The following is a 22,857-nucleotide window of genomic DNA, read 5'->3' as shown; positions in this document are numbered from 1 at the left end:
GAATGGAAGCACAAAACTTACAATGTAAATAACCACAGACACTGAGGGAACACTTTGATTACCAGGGCAACGACTATTAATGAACTATCAATATTAAATAAATGATATAAACCTTGACTAGTAAGCACATCATCACAAACACAAACTAATGATCGGAAAAAATTATAATAATAATAAAACTCCTTTATTCCATTTGACATACAAATATGTTTGGAATGCGTCACAAGTCAGATACGAACACTTAACACACTTAACAAAATAAAGTTCGACAGACAACAAAATAACAAATTAAACAGACTTTTCCATATTTAAGATCCACCAAAGTACTCAACTATACTATAAAATTCCCTCTCGATAAGGTATCGCTTTAACGCAATTTTAAATCTTCTGAAGTTAATTTCAGACTTTATACTTATAGGTAGTCTGTTAAAAATGTTTAGGCCCGCGATGTGAGGAGAGCCTTTACTGATTTCCAAACGACATCTAGCAGGCCGAAGGTCCATTCTAGCCCTTGTAGAGTAGCAGTGCATGTCCACGCCGGCAGAGAAACAATTTTTATTCTGATGTACAAATTTACAAATTTCATAAATATAAATTCCCGTGAGTGTACAGAATAACCCAAGGTTACGGAAACACCATCTGCATGAAGTCCGATATCCCGCCCCCATATGCATCGCAAAATTGTTCTTTGTGCTATAAACACTCTCTCAGAGTTCGGCGCACACACCCCAAAAAAAAATAAAAACGAAAAAACAATTCCGTAGTGCAGTCGTGAACCTACAATAGCGTGATTACACATTAGAATTTGTCCGCAAGCTGGAGAAAAACAGATTCTAAAGGTTTCTGATAAGGAAACAAAAAACTACCGAGTTTAGACGACAAGACGTCCACTGTTCTTGCCAGTTGTAATTGTCATCAAAGATGAGCCCATAAAAATTTTGTAGTATTAGAATGTGAAACTAATTCATCTCCAACTCTCAAAGACAGAGCAGGATTTACTCCTTAATCTGATAAGTATGAAATCTCAAAAAGACGGTTTTCTGAATGTTAACAGAGGAGTTATTGTCAACACCACTTCTGAATGCTTCCAAACCCGAGCCACACCTTGTTGCTCTATATCATCTGCATTAGTCGGCCACAATGAACGAGAATCGTCAGCAAAAGTGTTGTATCCATCTTACTGCCTATCTCCGAAATAAGGTCATTGACGATAAGCAAGAACAAATAAGGTCCCAATTACAACTACCCTGCGGTACCCCGTAGTTATTGGCAGTAAACAAGAACGCTCCAATTTTACTCCTCCTGGCGGGGTTGGATGTGGGTCACTACCACATACTGATACCTATTTAACAAGAAAACCCGACAACCAGTTCAAAGCTGGTCCCCGACACCGTACGTCTCTAACTTGCGAGTAAAAGCTTATGTCGACGCAATCAAAAGCTTTACGAGATCCGCAAAAAACGCCCACTGTGCACTTTCCCTGCTCCAAATAATGTATAAGCTTTTCGTAAAAGTGTTGAAACGCTGTCTAGTAAACAGCCCTTTCTAAAGCCAAATTGTTCAGGGAGCAGGGACATTGTTTAAAAGAAAAAAATGTTCTAATCTACTTAAGAACGCGTATATCCTAGAATCTTTGAAAAAAAACGAGTGTTAGGGCTATTGGTCGGTAATTATCCTAAGGCTATCATCACCCTTCTTAAAAACAGGGCGACCTAGTTATTTTAAGGATTGAAGGGAAGAGTAACCTCAGTAAATGATAAAATTATGGAGGTACTTTAAAACTGGTAGCAAGTGGATAAAAACGTCTGTCCGAGTCATTGTAACCGAAACGTCGTCAAATCCCGTTGATCGTTTGTTTTTAATTTTATTTGTAACAATGGCAGACAGTTCTTCTTCTGTTATTGGTTTTAAAAAGATAGTAAGGAGAGGGTTATTTTTGAATTGGTGCCTTTGTTGAACTCCCGACCGAATATTTTTGATTACTGAATTCGGGAGCCTGCTGAAAAAAACTTATTGAACTGCTCAGCTATCGCTATCGGATCACTCACCATGCAGCCGCCAATCGAAAGTTCAATAGTTCTTACGTAAAGGAGATTTTTAGTGGACTTTCCGTCACAACTCTCCATGCTTCTTTGACGGGATTGTCAGAACACGATATTCGAGATTGATAAAACTGCCTTCTTAGAGCGGGATACCAACCTTACATGCTCTAACTTTTTGGTTTTATATAATTGATTGAGAGCGGGATTTTTGTCTTGAGTTTAAATAGATCTTTTCAACCTTAAACCGACTCTACTACGTTTGGGGTTATCCAAGAATTTTTTTAGGTCGCACAGTTATACGCTTTAAAGGAAAATGTACATCAAAATAGTGACAGTATAGATTATACAAATTTTCGAAAGCAATTTTCGCGGTTGTCTCTTGGTAAACCGAAATCCAGTCTTCACGGAATAAGTCATCAGAAAATGCGGCCATGCTTGCGTCAGAAAAGACTCTCCTCATAATTGATTGCGGGGCCGCTTGTTATTGGGGTTAGGAGCACCCAATACAGACATTCAGAGATCTATGATCGGAAAAGTTGTTGTCCTGAACAGACAGAGAAACCAATGTACTACTGGTGTAAAGTGGTCCAAAGTATTATTGCCTCTAGTGGGCTCGTTCACAAAATTACCCGAAATGCCGGTAAGTAATTAAAATATCACGTAATGCTATGTAATCGTTCGAATCCCTGTAATGGGTCTATGTTAAAGTCGCCAACCAAGGAAATCTGCATTCGCTTCGGTGGCTTAAATAAACTATCTAAAACACAAATAATCTTATCACAAAATAGTTTAAAATTACTTCCTGGAGATCGAATAACAGGTCAGTATAGCGCATGATACGATACCATCGAGGTCATCAATGAGAATACCGCTTATTTCAAATTCTCTCTCGATACACATGGTCGAAAGATCGAGAGGTGATGCGCAAATGTCCTTATGACAATATACAGATATTCCACGCCCCTCTGAATGGATCGACAGTAATGTAGATACTAAATTGAAATTTTCAAAATTAATTGACCTTACACTATCCCTGCTGCCCAGGTTTCACAAAAACACAAAACATTATTTTATTTGACAGCCCAACGGCAATCAAATCAGCCTTTTCTTGGCTGAGAGCTTGACAATTGCTATAATAAATCCATACCTAGTGTTGCTAATGTGTTTTGGTAGCCGTTCCTCGTTTGATCCTTACTCAGACGAGGTGAGATGAATTCTCGACCTTATTGCTCTTGCGCTTAGTCTTTGGGTTATATACAAAATAAAGACACAATCTGCGTTAATGCTTTGTTTACTACTTTAACTTGCGAGATCAAAATGCTCTAAATGTGTCAGACGAAACATTGTTGCGCAATTTAAGGCTGAATACTTGAATAGATCCGCGTAGTGAAAAACATAAAAAATTAGGTGTTCAAAACATTTCCTCCACGCGTCAAGGACAAAGTATGTACCTTGTACTGGTACCCTGCGTATATAAAAGAAAGTGCAAAGATGTTGAAATAAATAAATATATTTTCTAGGGAATAACTCAGTAAAACAAGGATATTGTTACGGTTTGTGGCCTACTTACTCGATTCGGGATGGAATCTGAAGCGCCGGCAATATCTGGCCGGGCGCGTATTAAAGTAGGCCACAGTTAGGAAGCACCACACCTGGAAGAATAATATTCGAGGCAAATCGCGTTGCGTATTTAAAAGACGCGGTGTTGACCGCGGGAGGAGTAGTGAATTTGGGAACGCGGTAAAGTTTAAATAGTGAAATAATTGTGGAATTGTAGTAGTGTTGAGTTAGTATTGTACGGAGTGTTTTAAAGTGTAAATAAATTTATTAATTGTTGAGTTAAACTGACTTTGTGTAAACCCACGGGGAAAATCGTAACAATTGGTGTCAGAAGTGCGATCAGACTTTAGTGCGACGTGAATTTGAACTAAACTTCGGGTTAAAGACTTGTGTTCAGAACCGGACTAGAGATTTTTGGAACAGTGGTGTGTTAAATTTATTTTATGCCAATAACAAGACGTCAAAGTGCAAATATGGAGGAACAAAAAGGATTCGACAACAAGACAAGGAAGAACAAGGAAGGATTCGACAACAAGAAGAAAGAAGTCGACAACAGACAAGGAAGAACAAGAAAGGGATTCTGACAACAAGGACAAGGCAAAGAACAAGAAAGAATGAGGGACCAACAAGATATGGAAATGCCGTCCAGAACAGATATTAGAGCGTACGTAGAAATATTGAAACGTCCTAGCGGACACCATAAAACAGAAATCACAAGAGTATGTAAACCCCTAGTCTCAAAAGATGGAGTGTGATGTTCAGATTGATGTTTCGGGAGGGCATTCATAACAATTCAGAATGATGTTGAGGATAAAGGCTACGCGACTTAGACAGCACGAAATTGAGCAGCGATAGGAGCTCAGCTCTACAGTGTTGTCACCGGAAATCGTGCAGGCTCAACAGATCAAGCCTCCCACATTCCGATGGTCAAACTTCCTGGGCAACGTATCAACTTCCAATTTGTGAGGCCGCTGTCAAATGCAAATCGATGTGATTAACGAGGAAATGGCTTGTAGCAACTGGTGGTGTGCATGTACGAGGAACCTCCATTGGAGCTGCTTACAAGACCTCTGCCCATCTCGCCCACAAGCAACTATGACGCATTAGTAGCTGCATTAGAACGACGTTATGGGGATCAGCATAGGGAAGGGTGTATCAAACACAATTAAAGGCAAGACTGCAGAAAACTGGTGAAAATTTACAAGAGTTTGAGGCCGAAATTCGTCGCCTTGTGCATCTGGCTTACCCAGCCGTCCCGGATGAAATCCAAGATATAGTATTTTGTAGATGGGATTCGAGATCTGGAAGTAAAGAAAATGCTGAAGATGTTCAAAGGAAGCAACAGCAGCGAATTACTGGTTCGAGCGCTGGAAGTTGAAGTTGCGTGCAATGACTTAAAGCCAAGGATCAGGGCCGTGACTATTCAAGAGGGGAGAGAACCGCCAGCCGATCATGTTGCTACATCAATAAATGAAATTAAATCAATGGTCGGCCAATTAGTGCAACAAATGACAGCATCAGCAAATGGTCAGTCCACACAGTTAGAACGATCACGCCCGATCACGAGAGTGGAGTGTTATCGATGCGGACGTACGGGACACATTAAACGAGATTGTCGAGTAAAGATACCGTCCCGCTCTCCAACGAGGGACGTACAACCATCCAGAAGGGACCAGGAAAACTCCCACTAGTCAACATTACGGGGCGAATGTTGACTAGCGAAGACAAAGCCCCCAGAATTATCTCCATCAGAAGCCTGGGTAGATCAATGGGAAGCCTGAACGTAGATGGAAAGGTGGATGCGATGAACGTTACTTTTACTTTGGACACCGGTGCGGCAGTATCTTTAATCCGGTCAAACCTTGTGGATAAAAGTCAAATTAAGCCTTTACGAAGAAGTATTCTCCTGCGCACTGTGACTGGAGAATCGGCTAAAGTTTTAGGAGAAATAACAGTCAAGATTTGCCTTGGAAGGATTACGTTTTACCACACCGTGTTAGTAGCAGACATTGAAGATGAATTTATTCTGGGAATGGACCTGATTCGTCAACATGGATTTTCTTTTGATCCCGAGCAAAATATCCTAAGGTTTGGAAGTGAAGAGTTCATCTGTCAACCAATCACCGCTATGAGTCACCCATTAATGTTTTGGCATCTCAGACAGTAAAAATAAGCGGCAATTCCGAGCAAATAATCATTGGACATTTGGAGCAGAATTCTGGGAGCTGTGTTGGACTTGTACGAAACCCGGACCGACCAGGAAGATGCCTTATTGGAAATCACTTGTAAATGGAGGAAGTGAAGTCCCAATTAGAGTTGCAAACATTTTTCCAGACGACGTCAAAATCAACAAAGGCGAAATCATTGCGGTATTTGAGCCTGTAGTCAAAGTAACCAATTGCGATGGCTTACCAGAACAGGAGGAGCAGTTGGGGGAAAACAAGCTCTTAAATGAACTTGAAAAGACCTGGAAACATCTGTCAACACCACAACTGAAGAAGGCTCGGAAACTGATTTTGGACCATGCTAGCATATTTGGAACACCGAACAATATGGGAAAAACTACCATTGTAAAACACCGAATTAACACCGGCAATGCACAACCGATTCGACAACCACCTAGAGACTACCAATAGCCAAACAACAGGAAGTGCAGGAATTAGTGGACAGGATGCTTGACGACGGAGTTATAGAAGAATCCTGCAGCCCTTGGTCATCACCTGTTGTTCTGGTCACTAAGAAAGATGGATCAAGCAGATTTTGTGTAGATTACCGAAAACTGAATGACGTGACCAAAAAGGACAGCTATCCACTTCCCCGTATCGACGACACACTGACGACTTTGGCAGGATCCTGTTGGTTTTCTACTTTAGATTTGAAGAGTGGGTACTGGCAAGTTGGCATTGAGGAGCAAGATAAGGAGAAGACTGCTTTTTCTGCTGGAAATGGGCTGTACCAATTCAATGTGATGCCCTTCGGACTTTGTAATGCTCCTGCTACGTTTGAAAGACTAAGGGAAATTGTGATTCGTGGCCTTAACTGGAAGACTTGCTTGGTTTATCTGGACGATATCATGGTGATGGGGAAAACTTTTGAAGAACATCTGAACAACTTGCAAGAAGTATTTGCTAGAATAGGTGGTGCCCATCTTCGATTGAACGCCAAAAAGTGTTGGTTCTTCCAAAAGCAAGTCGAATTTCTTGGGCATGTGGTGTCGGTCGACGGAATTCAGACGGACGACAAGAAGATACAAGCAATTAGAGAATGGCCAGTACCAAAGGATAAACACGAACTCAGAAGCTTTCTAGGACTTGCCACCTACTACAGACGGTTTGTGGAAGGATTTGCCAACATCGCAGCTCCGCTACATCAACTTACTGAGGACAAAACACCCTACTGTTGGAATACCCAATGTGATCAGGCGTTCAGAAGGTTAAAGGCATCACTTTGCTCCAGTCCCATCCTCAGTTATCCACAACCAAAAGGAAAGTTCATTTTAGACACAGATGCCAGTAATTCTGGTATTGGAGCTGTATTGTCTCAAATCCAAAACGGAGAAGAACATGTTATAGAATACTTCAGTAGGAAACTTACCAAAGCAGAACGGAACTACTGTGTAACGAGAAAAGAGCTACTGGCAATAGTAAAATCAGTCGACCACTTTCACAAGTACTTGTACGGACAGAAATTTTTGATAAGGACTGACCATGCAGCACTCAAGTGGCTCCTCGGAATGAAACAACCGGAAGGGCAAGTAGCAAGATGGCTTGAAAAACTCCAGCAGTATAATTTCAACATCAAGCATCGACCCGGAAAGCTGCATAATAACGCAGATGCTCTATCAAGAAGACCTTGCGCCGAAGAATGCAAACATTGCCAGAAAGCGGAACAACGTGAAGAAGTTGTGTCCATCAGAATGGTTCAGCTGAAGACCGATGATGAATGGAGTCCCGATGAGATTAGGAAGGATCAACTAGAAGACAGCGACATAGGCCCATTGTTGTTGAGAAAGGAACAAAGCGAGCCAAGACCAACATGGCAAGAAATCTCTAGCAAAGGCCTGACGTTCAAAGCACTTTGGGCTCAGTGGGACTCGCTTGTGGTTGAAGGCGGCTTGCTAAAAAAAGCTTGGGAGAGTGCCGATGGAAAAGAGATAAGGAAGCAGCTGGTAGTTCCCAGAGAAAGGGTCGACCACGTACTGGAGGAAATGCACAATGGAAAGACTGGTGCTCATTTGGGAGTAAATAAGACTTTGGACAAAATCCGACAACGCTTTTACTGGGTGAACTACTGCCAAGACGTGAAATCATGGTGTCGACAATGTTCCATTTGTGCAGCTAGCCACGGACCACAGACGAGATCCCGGGGACCTATGAAGCAGTACAACGTAGGATTGCCGTTCGAACGTTTAGCCATAGATGTCGCTGGGCCTTTTCCTGAGACCAACAGAGGCAACAAGTACATTCTTGTTGCCATGGATTACTTTAGCAAATGGCTGAGGTGTTTGCGATTCCAAATCAAGAAGCCAGCACAGTCGCTGATATTCTCGTCGAAAATGCTTCAGTAGATTTGGTGTGCCGTTGGAGTTACATTCTGATCAGGGACGAAACTTTGAGTCCAAGCTCTTTCAGAGGCTCTGTGATCTGCTAGGCATTAGGAAGACCCGAACAACGCCGCTTCATTCTCAGTCGGATGGAATGGTCGAGAGATTTAATAAGACCATAGAGCAACATCTCTCGAAGGTTGTTGATCAGCATCAGAAGGCTTATAGAGCAGCAGTCCACAACTCAACGGGACAGTCACCATCTAAAGTTCTGTTTGGTCGAGAACTTCGACTTCCATGTGATGTGGTGTTCGGATCTCCAACAGGCCAAAGCACGAACATTGAGAACTACGTTGACGAGTTGCAAGACAGATTACTGAACATCCATGATCTGATCAGGGAAAGTTTGAATCTAGCTAGCGATAAGATGAAAGCTCGTTATGATCTGAGGGCCAATTCGGGAGGGTTCCAGAAGGATGATAAAGTTTGGTTGTTTAACCCTCAGAGGAAGAAAGGCAAATCACCGAAATTAACACCTGTTTGGGAGGGACCTTACAATGTGGTAAAAAGGTTAAACGACGTCGTGTACAGAGTCCAACGCAGCCCCAAAAGCAAGATGAAAATTGTCCATCTGGACAGACTCAAGAAATACCAGGGATTAGATGAAGCGGATCGGGACGATCAGCTTTAAGAGGGGGGCAGTGTTACGGTTTGGGCCTACTATACTCGATTCGGGATGGAATCGAAGCGCCGGGTCTGGCCGGGCGCGTTTTAAAGTAGGCCACAGTTAGGAAGCGCCACACCTGGAAGAATCGTTAATATTCGAGGCAAATCGCGAAGCGTTTCGCGGTCACTCTAGAACGTGGTTTGCGTATATAAAAGACGCGGTGTCGACCGCGGGAGGAGTAGTGAATTTGGGAACGCGGTAAAGTTTAAATAGTGAAATAATTGTGGAATTGTAGTAGTGTTTTTTTAGTAGCTGAGTTAATTATTATACGGAGTGTTTTAAAGTGTAAATAAATTTATTAATTGTTGAGTTAAACTGACTTTGTGTAAACCCACGGGGAAAATCGTAACAATATGTTGAAATTAGGCGTTACCGGCGATATAAGTCATATAACCGACGTCAGCTTGTTAGATAGTAATGGCGAGACATTGTTGAAAAATATTATAAATTCAACAACGGCCATCTAAACTATGTCACTGAAAATAGAGATAACACAACGGATATTGGAAATAAAAATGCCATTGATATATTAAGTAAATCGCGACTCGCAGAGCCTTTGTATACTTTAATTAAAGGAAAGGATGTTAAAGGTCTGTATTTTAAAAGCGAAATTAGTGTCGAAACTATAAATACATTTACAGGTCACTACTTTCAACGTTTGAGTTACTTTTCTAGAAAAAGCGACATTTACCCTCTCCAGTTAATTTCAATTGAAGTTGGGCTGGGATCTAAACTATTTACTGCGACAGATGCTCAAACATGGGCCCAAATATATTTCGAAATCACCAACCATGGAACAACGGCTCAATATATTACATACCAATGTACTCATTCTAGAGCCATTTTACACAGACTGTCAAGCTTTCAGTAAGCTTATAATTGTTAGTAATTATAATAATAAATGCATCATGTTCTTAGGAGCTATTTAGAGCCACAGGGACACACTATGGTCATATTATCAATACTAACCCGTTCAGGAAATTATCAAGACGAATCAGTTTTATTGTAAAAGCGGTTAATAATGGATGATACTGCTCCGGAATTGGAATATCATTAAAAAGTGACTGCACAGAAGTCCTTTTTTCCCAGTGTTATAAAGGCATTTGGACAATAGAGGTTGTGGCTAGAGATGTAGACTCAAGTTTTTCAAACTTTACTAGTTAAATTTTTAAACTTCAGTTAATATTGATTTTGTTACTGCAGGCTTAATGCGACTAAACAGAATCCCCAAAGGCTTATACGTCCCATACGGATACACTGTAGGTACTAAAAATTCAATTACAGGAAATCAATTGCAGGTGAGCCCTGCTGCAATCCTGATTTACAACTAATAGCAGTTGATCGACAAGGCAATCAGAAAAGCTACAGTGTTAATGCTTATCGTAAATTTCCTGTACAGCCAACTTCTGTATTTTAACAGTTTTCATTTGCAGAAACTCTTCCAAGCATCGGAGTAATAGCTGCCATAGTACTGGAGTAATACTTTTCATTATTTACTAGTAGTGCTTATTATTGTGCTAATAAAAAAGTGCAAGTCTAGAAGGTCATACGAATTGCGGTCTTACAGAGGGAGGAGGACTGACAATTAATTCAAACTAGCATAGCAGAGCAAAATCAGATGAATCTATGGGATACTTTAGTTCTGGAGTTTTCTGATAGTTTACGCAGTTCCAGTAATGCTAGAAGAAGTAGCAGCAGTACGTAATGACGATGTTTTATGTTTTTGGAGAAATTTTACTACTTTGATATAACATTTGTAGAATCTTGGGTGCTTTTATTTTATTACAAATTATTTACCCTTAATTAGATTAATTTTAAGGCAAAAGAAGGTAGAAATGTAATTCTCTCAACCTAAGTAAGAGGGTTCATTGGTCATATGTTAATTTGAGAGTTGAAACCACTGAGTTGAGCATTATAGGCAGTTTTCCAAGATATATTGAAAGGTTGGAAGGTAAGTAAAATGAAAACAACAAACAAAAAAGGGGGTGGCACGTTTTGGTGGTCATACGCATATAATAATGCATACCCTATCAAAAAAGGGTAGTTTTAATCAAAATTTACCTACAAAATTCCGACATTTTGGTGAAGCAAAAAAAAAAAACGTTTTTTTCATGTAGATTATTCCACTTAGCTCTTGTATTAACCATGCCTGCTACTTAGATGTGGGATATTTTTATTATATACCACAGGTCATTTTTGAAATGACAAAAATATAACCAATTATCCCTTCAACAAAAGATGAGATGTTGGTCTAAGAGACTTGCATTGACTACTCATTAGTACAAATAACTAATATACTAGATTATTAGAATAAACAGTAATAATTATGCTTTTTGTTATCCATGTTACCCTGATAATTACATTTCCACATTATTTGTAGCTGCATTTTGTTGTATTTTACAGAAATTTCTGTCATTGAATAAAATTATGTGTAAGGACTAATGAATCTTACTTTGGAAAATAAATAATATAATTTTGTTATTTGATTAATAATATCAATATCTCTAATATAGAGTATTTATTCACTTCTTTTACAATGACCTTAATTTCTCTAACAAATATTGCTCTAGCATGATAATGGCATGATGATCTCCTATGGCATTGATTGAGGGTATACTGAAAGAGATGATTATGCAACTCAAAGAACCCATAAATTGCAAATCTTTTACTTTTGATGGAAATAATGATTTAACACCTGTTAAGTCAAGGAATTGTTATACTAAGTTTCAAGATTCTTCTTTCAAATTAAAACTTTGACAAGTTGAGTGAGCAATCATAAAAGGCACACAGGAACTTGTTATTACTCATAGTACAGTAATAAACAAAACTAGCTAAATAGCAAAATTAATTTAAATTGAAAAAGTTTAATTTTAGTACTCAAATTATTTACAGGAACAATATTTACTACAGGTTTTGGTGGTGGTTTTTCCATAGCAGGGAGCAAAATAGCATGTTGTGTGAAGTCCTCGTAGGTACTCCCTGTCACTGAAGGACTAAAAAGAGTATTTTTCACAAATTTCTTAGGATCATTCATATTTTTTTAATAACTTCTATTATTGTATGTATACTTAACTATATAGTAAGTGAACCGCTGGAAAGTTGGTAGCTGGACACATTGGCAGGCAGCTGGGCGGAGCCTACAAATAATAAATATTCTTTAAAATTAACTGTTTTATCGATCTGTCAATAAGTTGTAGTTTGCGTTATTTCGAAAAAAGGGCGCTAACTGCTAACACCAACTACAAAAATGCGCAAAAGTCCAAAAACCAAACCGATAGTCAAAACTATGGTCAAGATCAATTGGTCAAAGCAATAAGCAATCTTCAATCTTCATGTCCATATGGTACTGAAAAGAGAGCACCATCTTATGTTGGGGTACTGGGTGACAGATGGCGTTGTAAAAATGACGTCTGGACGGACAGAAAACCAGTCGTGGCACCATCTATTGAGTGTAGATAGCTTCAGCTGATGAACATCTAATGCTTTTGAGATAGGAAATCACAACACCATACAGTATAGATTAATAAGTATTTATTTCAGCGCCATTTCTTAACAGTAGATGTCACTGTACATTCGATTTTCTACTAAATCTGAACTAATTTACCTCACAAAAGCAGTTCCTTGATTGGGGTTGTTTACACCTTCGAACCCTAATCAAAGACCTATATTTATGTATAATCATAAAACATCAACAGTTGTACCCTGGCCAAGTAGATTCTCTTAAATTAGCTTGAAATGGACATAAATAAATGTCTTGAATTGTGCTTGTGGCAGGTAAAGCCAATATTCTTAAATCTCCTGAAGGATTAATCTGCGAAGCGTTTGATACTCAACTAGTTGAATAGCGTGGTTGTCCATACGAATTGTAATTCACCGTAGTGATAGTACTGGATTGTGATTGACCAGTAATCGGGTTGATAGAGGAGCATCTAGCGATAGTCAAAATACACGAAGTTATATTTTTATAAAGAATTACTTGATCCTGTTGTTCTTCAGCAGGATTGTCCTGGCTTGATTCAGAGTAACATTGACTAATCTGAAAATGAAAGCATTAGAGAGATAATAATATAAAAACTAACGAAACATGAGTATTGTTTGGATTTAATTCTAGGCGATAAGATATTATTAGAATACCATCAAACATGCTGCAATGTCATTCTTGTTCAATATACAAGGCGGTTTTTTTAATTATTAAATTTATAGCGATAATCAAACAAAAGTAGTATGACGTCACAGCTGAAAAACTTGGCAAGATTGACAAACTGCAAATGTGTAAGCCACTCAAAACAACGTAACCCTTCCAAATAAAAAGCCTATAAAATCATATTAGAACTTTCAGAGTCTTCTAAATACTACTGAAAACCACCCAAAAATTGCCAGAAGTCTCTAGAAGTTTTTTAAACCCTCCAAGAAATTTCTAAAATTGCCACAAACCTCAAAAAAAAATTGAAAATGCCAGGGGCATCTAAATACCACTCAACAAGCTTGAGTGGTTGAGTTATGTTAAGTAAGCTTTGTTCAAATCAATGCTTTAATTTACTCCAGTTCTTCATAAGTACCTTTCATAAAATTAACATAGTTTTTAAAAACAATAATTAATTCTTCCTTCATTGCTCAGTTAACCGGTTTTAATAACCAGCGATCTAAAAGCGGTAATTTTCCAACTGTAAAATTTCCCGGAAGTTACACGCCATGAAAGGAAAACTTTCAACAAAAAAAAGAAAAATCCCCGTCCTTACTGACATTCCTTATTAAACCCGTAAATTTCGATAAGTCATTCAACTGCAAAATTTACGTTCGCATTAATTATTAAATTGATTAGGTACTTTTTCTGGAAATTTATTTTGGTTGATAATTATTTTAAGTAACAAATTATGATAAAACAGTCAAGCTATGAAAACAAGATAATTACATATTACATATTATGTAATACATAATTTTGATAAGTATATTATTCGTATGTACTAATGATTAGTAGCGTTAATAATAGTAATTATTAATGTTAACTGCGGTCTGATCAATGTGTTTGTTAAGTATACATTTCCTATAGATTCTGCTGTTACTGCCATTCACATCACTATCAAAGCTTCATTTTACATCAAAGCGGAGCTTACATCTCCGGGTGGTAATATAAATTAAATACAACAATACTTTGGTTGTGCCCTAATAATTTTTACAACAGGCTACGGGCTCTTATTTGTCAATGAAACTACTAGGAACCCAATTAAATTCTCTAAAGGATCTTTTTTTGATGACATGGATGGAGGTATGGAAATACATCTGAATTTTTCGACAACTACTATATTAATTGTGGGAACTTGGAGATTAAAATTGAAAAACCAGCAAGAGGCTTATAATGTACTGTTTTTGCTTTTACTAAAAAGTTCTTGGATACAGTAAGATTTCCTGATGATCAAAAGGTAAGTAAGTGAATGGAAGCACAAAACTTACAATGGAAATAACCACAGACACTGAGGGAACACTTTGATTACCAGGGCAACGACTATTAATGAACTATCAATATTAAATAAATGATATAAACCTTGACCAGTAAGCACATCATCACAAACACAAACTATTGATCGGAAAAAATTCTCGACCTTATTGCTCTTTGCGCTTAGTCTTTGGGTTATATACAAAATAAAGACACAATCTGCGTTAATGCTTTGTTTACTACTTTAACTTGCGAGATCAAAATGCTCTAAATGTGTCAGACGAAACATTGTTGCGCAATTTAGGCTGAATACTTGAATAGATCCGCGTAGTGAAAAACTTAAAAATAGGTTTCAAACATTTCCTCCACGGTCAAGGACAAAGTATGTACTTTGTACTGGTACCCTGCGTATAAAAAGAAAGTGCAAAGATTTTGAAATAAATAAATATATTTTCTAGGGAATAACTCAGTAAACAAGGATATGTTGAAATTAGGCGTTACCGGCGATATAAGTCATATAACCGACGTCAGCTTGTTAGATAGTAATGGCGAGACATTGTTGAAAAATATAAGTTATAAATTCAACAACGGCCATCTAAACTATATCACTGAAAATAGAGATAACACAACGGATATTGGAAATAAAAATGCCATTGATATATTAAGTAAATCGCGACTCGCAGAGCCTTTGTATACTTTAATTAAAGGAAAGGATGTTAAAGGTCTGTATTTTAAAAGCGAAATTAGTGTCGAAACTATAAATACATTTACAGGTCACTACTTTCAACGTTTGAGTTACTTTTCTAGAAAAAGCGACATTTACCCTCTCAGTTAATTTCAATTGAAGTTGGGCTGGGATCTAAACTATTTACTGCGACAGATGCTCAAACATGGGCCCAAATATATTTCGAAATCACCAACCATGGAACAACGGCTCAATATATTACATACCAATGTACTCATTCTAGAGCCATTTTACACAGACTGTCAAGCTTTCAGTAAGCTTATAATTGTTAGTAATTATAATAATAAATGCATCATGTTCTTAGGAGCTATTTAGAGCCACAGGGACACACTATGGTCATATTATCAATACTAACCCGTTCAGGAAATTATCAAGACGAAATCAGTTTTATTGTAAAAAGCGGTTAATAATGGATACTGCTCCGGAATTGGAATATCATTAAAAAAGTGACTGCACAGAAGTCCTTTTTTCCCAGTGTTATAAAGGCATTTGGACAATAGAGGTTGTGGCTAGAGATGTAGACTCAAGTTTTTCAAACTTTATTACTTTAAATTTTTAAACTTCAGTTAATATTGATTTGTTACTGCAGGCTTAATGCGACTAAACAGAATCCCCAAAGGCTTATACGTCCCATACGGATACACTGTAGGTACTAAAAATTCAATTACAGGAAATTCAATTGCAGGTGAGCCCTGCTGCAATCCTGATTTACAACTAATAGCAGTTGATCGACAAGGCAATCAGAAAAGCTACAGTGTTAATGCTTATCGTAAATTTCCTGTACAGCCAACTTCTGTATTTTAACAGTTTTCATTTGCAGAAACTCTTCCAAGCATCGAGTAATAGCTGCCATAGTACTAGGAGTAATACTTTCATTATTTTACTAGTAGTGCTTATTATTGTGCTAATAAAAAAGTGCAAGTCTAGAAGGTCATACGAATTGCGGTCTTACAGAGGGAGGAGGATCTGACAATTAATTCAAACTAGCATAGCAGAGCAAAATCAGATGAATCTATGGGATACTTTAGTTCTGGAGTTTTCTGATAGTTTACGCAGTTCCAGTAATGCTAGAAGAAGTAGCAGCAGTACGTAATGACGATGTGTTTATGTTTTTGGAGAAATTTTACTACTTTGATATAACATTTGTAGAATCTTGGGTGCTTTTATTTTATTACAAATTATTTACCCTTTAATTAGATTAATTTTAAGGCAAAAGAAGGTAGAAATGATAATTCTCTCAACCTAAGTAAGAGGGTTCATTGGTCATATGAATTTGAGAGTTGAGCATTATAGGCAGTTTTCCAAGATATATTGAAAGGTTGGAAGGTAAGTAAAATGAAAACAACAAACAAAAAGAGGGGGTGGCACGTTTTGGTGGTCATACGCATATAATAATGCATACCCTATCAAAAAAGGGTAGTTTTAATCAAAATTTACCTACAAAATTCCGACATTTTGGTGAAGCAAAAAAAAAAAACGTTTTTTCATGTAGATTATTCCACTTAGCTCTTGTATTAACCATGCCTGCTACTTAGATGTGGGATATTTTTATTATATACCACAGGTCATTTTTGAAATGACAAAAATATAACCAATTATCCCTTCAACAAAAGATGAGATGTTGGTCTAAGAGACTTGCATTGACTACTCATTAGTACAAATAACTAATATACTAGATTATTAGAATAAACAGTAATAATTATGCTTTTTGTTATCCATGTTACCCTGATAATTACATTTCCACATTTATTTGTAGCTGCATTTTGTTGTATTTTACAGAAATTTCTGTCATTGAATAAAATTATGTGAAAGGACTAATGAATCTTAACACCTGTTAAGTCAAGGAATTGTTATACTAAGTTTCAAGATTCTTCTTTTCAAATTAAAACTTTGACAAGTTGAGTGAGCAATCATAAAAGGCACACAGGAACTTGTTATTACTCATAGTACAGTAATAAACAAAACTAGCTAAATAGCAAAATTAATTTAAATTGAAAAAGTTTAATTTTAGTACACAAATTATTTACAGGAACAATATTTACTACAGGTTTTGGTGGTGGTTTTTCCATAGCAGGGAGCAAAATAGCATGTTGTGTGAAGTCCTCGTAGGTACTCCCAGTCACTGAAGGACTAAAAAGAGTATTTTTCACAAATTTCTTAGGATCATTCATATTTTTTTAATAACTTCTATTATTGTATGTATGAACTATATAGTAAGTGAACCGCTGGAAAGTTGGTAGCTGGACACATTGGCAGGCAGCTGGGCGGAGCCTACAAATAATAAATATTCTTTAAAATTAACTGTTTTATCGATCTGTCAATAAGTTGTAGTTTGCGTTATTTCGAAAAAAGGGCGCTAACTGCTAACACCAACTACAAAAATGCGCAAAAGTCCAAAAACCAAAACCGATAGTCAAAACTATGGTCAAGATCAATTGGTCAAAGCAATAAGCAATCTTCAATCTTCATCTCCATATGGTAGCTGAAAAGAGAGCACCATCTTATGTTGGGGTACTGGGTGACAGATGGCGTTGTAAAAATGACGTCTGGACGGACAGAAAACCAGTCGTGGCACCATCTATTGAGTGTAGATAGCTTCAGCTGATGAACATCTAATACTTTTGAGATAGGAAATCACAACACCATACAGTATAGATTAATAAGTATTTATTTCAGCGCCATTTCTTAACAATAGATGTCACTGTACATTCGATTTTCTACTAAATCTGAACTAATTTACCTCACAAAAGCAGTTCCTTGATTGGGGTTGTTTACACCTTCGAACCCTAATCAAAGACCTAATATTTATGTATAATCATAAAACATCAGCAGTTGTACCCTGGCCAAGTAGATTCTCTTAAATTAGCTTGAAATGGACATAAATAAATGTCTTGAATTGTGCTTGTGGCAGGTAAAGCCAATATTCTTAAATCTCCTGAAGGATTAATCTGCAAAGCGTTTGATACTAAACTAGTTGAATAGCGTGGTTGTCCATACGAATTGTAATTCACCGTAGTGATAGTACTGGATTGTGATTGACCAGTAATCGGGTTGATAGAGGAGCATCTAGCGATAGTCAAAATACACGAAGTTATATTTTTGTAAAGAATTACTTGATCCTGTTGTTCTTCAGCAGGATTGTCCTGGCTTGATTCAGAGTAACATTGACTAATCTGAAAATGAAAGCATTAGAGAGATAATAATATAAAAACTAACGAAACATGAGTATTGTTTGGATTTAATTCTAGGCGATAAGATATTATTAGAATACCATCAAACATGGTGCAATGTCATTCTTGTTCAATATACAAGGCGGTTTTTTTAATTATTAAATTTATACCGATAATCATACAAAAGTAGTATGACGTCACAGCTGAAAAACTTGGCAAGATTGACAAAGTGCAAATGTGTAAGCCACTCAAAACAACGTAACCCTTCCAAATAAAAAGCCTATAAAATCATATTAGAACTTTCAGAGTCTTCTAAATACTACTGAAAACTACCCAAAAATTGCGAGAAGTCTCTAGAAGTTTTTTAAACCCTCCAAGAAATTTATAAAATTGCCACAATCCTCAAAAAAAATTGAAAATGCCAGGGGCATCTAAATACCACTCAACAAGCTTGAGTGGTTGAGTTATGTTAAGTAAGCTTTGTTCAAATCAATGCTTTAATTTACTCCAGTTCTTCATAAGTTCTTTTCATAAAATTAACATAGTTTTTAAAAACAATAATTAATTCTTCCTTCATTGTTCAGTTAACCGGTTTTAATAACCAGCGATCTAAAAGCGGTAATTTTCCAACTGTAAAATTTCCCGGAAGTTACACGCCATGAAAGGGAAACTTTCAACAAAAAAAAGGAAAATCCCCGTCCTTACTGACATTCCTTATTAAACCCGTAAATTTCGATAAGTCATTCAACAAACAAGATTAGGTACTTTTTCTGGAAATTTATTTTTGGTTGATAATTATTTTAAGTAACAAATTATGATAAAAACAGTCAAGCTATGAAAACAAGATAATTTACATATTACATATTTATGTAATACATAATTTTTGATATTAATGTTTAACTGCGGTCTGATCAATGTGTTTGTTAAGTAGGCATTGTATCCTTACCGTGTAAGTCTAAAATAAATTAAATAAAAAATATTGTATCATATAAATATCCTAATTAATTAAGTGTCCAAATTTGGAAAATGTCACAAAAATAACGATTCTTCGATGTTTGGGAATGTCGGTACTTTAACAGGCAAACTTATTAATAGTCAACCCTAGTTTTGACTCTTTTCATTAAGAGAAAAAAAACAGTGCAATATCACGTTTTTAAATGACTACATCAACAGATCTATTTAACGAAAAGAAAAAAAAAAAAGTTACAAAGCGATATCTAAAGAATTCTGAGAGGTTGCCAAAAGATAATTTCATTGACACAAATTATACTAAAATCACTGTTTTGAAATTACCAAGAAAATCACATTGTTCGGAATTGCTCTGTTATCACTGCCATAGTGTTTTGGGGAATTCGCGTTCTAAAATGTTTGCGTTATTCAAGTAACGATTAGGAAATCAAAAATATATCTAAATGTGTGTCTTATCATCGGCTAAACAAAGTGTTGTAATTATGTAATAAATATTCAGATTTTTGGGCTATCGTTGTTTGGTCTGACATGATGTTTTTATTTTCTGTGAAATTTGCGACCAATATACGATTTTTTCGCCACGAGTTCGAATTGCATAACTGAGTGAATAATATCGATTTTATATTCAAGAAATATAAGGTACTAACTAATCTTTCCGAGTTGATTCTTCGCAAACACCGAACAAAGCTACAATATCCTGTCACGCAAACTGCATTTTGAAGTACTGTTGACGTCTGAAAAGTAATAAATATGGATAGTAGAAAAACTTACATTGATCATGTCTATACAGTCATTATACTCTGTTTCAGCAAAATACTGTGAACTGTATGAAGACAATAAATTTAAAGAGGGTTGGTTATTGTTAGCCCTTACCGCCTCACGGAAATTGAGTCTGCAATTCTGCGTATCGTCTACATTTCCGCAGGCATATAAAAGTAAATTTAATAGCTGATTACTGAAATTGAACGAAGAACAAAAAACAAGCGAAATTAATTTTATGAAACATTTCAGGAGGTTTAATAAAAAGACTTACATGTTTTTCTCGCACTTTTGCGTACCAAGGTTTGTAGCCCCCAAAAGGTCACCGATCTGTAAAATAAACATGTTCACTTGACCGCAGTTGCGAAATATTTTAAAACCTTAGACCATTGAACTATTGTTCCTGTGAATGTAATTTATATTCCTAGTAATTAAAGTTGTATCTTTACAAAGTGACCATATAAGGGTAAGATTCTTAGATTTCTGTTTCAGAAGTCATAAGTCCATTTTAGTTTGTAGTATCTTTACACAACTATCTATTTAAAGAATATAATTGAATCACAATAGCTGACGCTAAAAACATCAAAGTTGGGTAACATTACATATAGAATCAAATTTTAATTACGAAGCAATCTGATACTTAAACAAACTAAAATACCTCAATTACGGTGATCAATTTTGTCCCCGCCATCTTGGCAATCTGGGGGTAAGATTACTGTCTAGCCACTAAGTCAGTACGTTTTAAATAAAAGTGGGTTACTTGTGGAAACCTGAGTATTCTTCCCTCTGAGCTACCCCTTAACGTGACATGGTGGAGGCGCCTCGTTTGATCTCGGACTACTGATCTTCATATCAGTAGTCACACCCCAGCTCTGCCCCTGACGCTACGACCCTCCGAAAAATGAAGATGTTGAAGATTTTGAAGGACCGGTTTACAGGCTCGCATTTGCCCGAATCGAGTAGGGAAAAGTCAAGAGCGACCTGGAGACGCCCTAAAGCAACAGTCTATGCAGTGCAGATGAGCACAATAATATGTATATTTGTATTAATTTGATAAAGTTGCAGTTTAGTAATAACATTGTCTCAATTTTCTAAGCCAGTGACGCTATTTCTGACCTCTAGGTTCTTTGCTGAGACAGCAAAATAGTGCAAGTATCGTGTGTTTATTTAAAACTAGGTCAAGTGCAAGTACATGTTATAGGATTCTTTGTTTATTAATTTAAAAAAATATATATTGTTTATTTCAGTGGCCACCGGACGACCTTTTTGCGTCTATCAACGAATTGCCATATCTTTTAAGGAAGTAAAGCAGCAAGTCTTGGAGAAGCTGACATCTTCAGATGGGTCCCGCCAGGACGGTTCTACTTACACCCGTGTGCACCCGAAGTCTTTAATAAGTCGGGCTGAAGAAGCATCTCCAAATGAGCTCACGTTAATTAGGACGAAGTATACATGTCCAAGGATAGGTGTGCTAAAGGAGCACGCAAAAGGACACAGTATGAAGAAATGAAGCTAAGCGATGAAGTTTGCCGCTTAGAGAATACAGTGCCAAGAGAAGGCACTACGATGAGATGAAGCCTAGGTGAAGCGTTTCCACTTAGACGATGGTGCCAAAGAAGGGTACAATGAGCAATTTACGTGAATTTCGCTTAATAAGGAAGGCAATAAGATAGACGCAACAGCAAGGTTGAAAGGTGACCCAATGTAACATTTGTGATGTTTTAAAGTACACCCCTATCTCTCGCAGGCATTAAGAATAGGACTAAGCTAACATATTGTAATCTGCTGAAGAAATAAAGGACTCGTTCCACCACCTTCATACACCCTATAGCATTTAAGGTTAAAATTAGCATATGTAGACTTTATGTATAAGTTTTGCTTTTAGTGTTCGGGGCAAACACTTGTTGGAAGGGGGAGATGTCACACCCGTGTTAGTGGTAACGGTGCACACCCAGTAACCAGCACAGTCAGCAAGGTTAGCATAATGAGGTCGCTGACGAATATAAAAGATGCACCGTAACTCGACTAAATTACCGAACTCTGGGGGAGGGAGGTCACTGACTGATCTCTGGGTTAGTCTGTGTACGCCTATTGTGCAACGCAACGTGGAGCAGTAGGTGACCAAGTGCCACACCCTAGATCAGCCCTAGCAAAGGAAATAGTGTGGGCGAGCAGCATAAGTTGCCGTACCTACTTACCTCCCTTTGTTAGGTTCTCCACGTCTTTACCAGCTCGGTGAATGCCCTCGGACATAAGTCTAGGGTTCATTCATCCCCGATAAAGCGTCGCCCCCCTTGTTCTTCCTGCCTAAAACCGGACCACATTATGCTCCCCGCCATCTTGGCGATCTGGGGGTAAGATTATGGTCTAGCCATTAACTCATTACGTTCTAATAAAAGTGGGTTACTTGTGGAAACCTGAGTATTCTTCCCTCTGAGCTACCCCTTAACGTGACAATATTATTGGGTGCCAAGTTTGAGTGACATACTCACCACACCCGCTAGGGTGGGGGGAATGTCAGGATATTTGTTCTAATGTGCCCCACGAGTTCTGCTAAAATTAAATGTTTCCGGTATTAGGACAAGGAAACAAAGGGGTGCTCATTTCAACTGGTGCAATTTAAAACTTGGTGAAAAATAAATATAAAAAGACATTCGATGGGCTTCGGCAAACAGTATTAGCAGTCTTGCTGCAAGAGTGGCTGCTTTTAATGACAGTTTATGGGATGTATACGACTGTCTCAGGTGTCGGGAATCCCGGAACAGACGATAACAAGAATAAACTCGGCGTTGCAATGCGTCCTTTTTGCCTAATCTGACCTGTGGTTCATTGCCTTCGCACGATATATCGTGAAATATCATATCCCGGTGTCAAATCCAATGGTAATGATTGACATAAATTTTGTATA

The 22,857-nt window shown here is 37.4% G+C and overlaps 1 protein-coding gene and 1 long non-coding RNA gene across 2 annotated transcripts; one reads left to right on the top strand and one right to left on the bottom strand.

Annotated features, from left to right (window-relative positions):
• Nucleotides 1-9,323: 9,323 nt before the first annotated feature.
• Nucleotides 9,324-9,863, top strand: LOC145739417 (uncharacterized). Its single transcript, XR_014181030.1, has 3 exons — nucleotides 9,324-9,462; nucleotides 9,514-9,739; nucleotides 9,791-9,863. It is a non-coding gene; the product is annotated as an uncharacterized LOC145739417 (long non-coding RNA).
• Nucleotides 9,864-17,733: 7,870 nt separating this feature from the next.
• LOC145739419 (uncharacterized) lies at nucleotides 17,734-20,458 on the bottom strand. Its single transcript, XM_081994842.1, has 4 exons — nucleotides 20,224-20,458; nucleotides 19,962-20,145; nucleotides 19,838-19,924; nucleotides 17,734-18,224 (listed from the first exon to the last, which is right to left on the bottom strand). The coding sequence occupies exons 1-4, from the start codon at nucleotides 20,292-20,294 to the stop codon at nucleotides 17,877-17,879; spliced, it is 690 nt and encodes a 229-aa protein (XP_081850968.1). The 5' UTR covers nucleotides 20,295-20,458; the 3' UTR covers nucleotides 17,734-17,876.
• Between the last annotated feature and the right edge of the window lie 2,399 nt (nucleotides 20,459-22,857).

The sequence above is a fragment of the Ips typographus genome, unplaced genomic scaffold, assembly GCF_016097725.1.
Source record: "Ips typographus isolate SLU unplaced genomic scaffold, UJ_Ityp_2.0 IpsContig137, whole genome shotgun sequence".
Classification (NCBI taxonomy): domain Eukaryota; kingdom Metazoa; phylum Arthropoda; class Insecta; order Coleoptera; family Curculionidae; genus Ips; species Ips typographus.
The sequence above is the reverse complement of the archived record's forward strand: the minus strand, read 5'-3'. Positions and strand labels throughout refer to the sequence as shown.

Bases quoted from the DNA above. Each gene is read 5' to 3' on its own strand.
- LOC145739419 (XM_081994842.1), bottom strand. From the start codon at position 20,294: ATGTTTATTTTACAGATCGGTGACCTTTTGGGGGCTACAAACCTTGGT. The intron at 20,146-20,223 runs GTAAGTCTTTTT...GTTCAATTTCAG, and splicing joins CAAAAGTGCGAGAAAAACAT to TAATCAGCTATTAAATTTAC. The intron at 18,225-19,837 runs GTTAGTACCTTA...TTTCATTTTCAG, and splicing joins GAATCAACTCGGAAAGATTA to ATTAGTCAATGTTACTCTGA.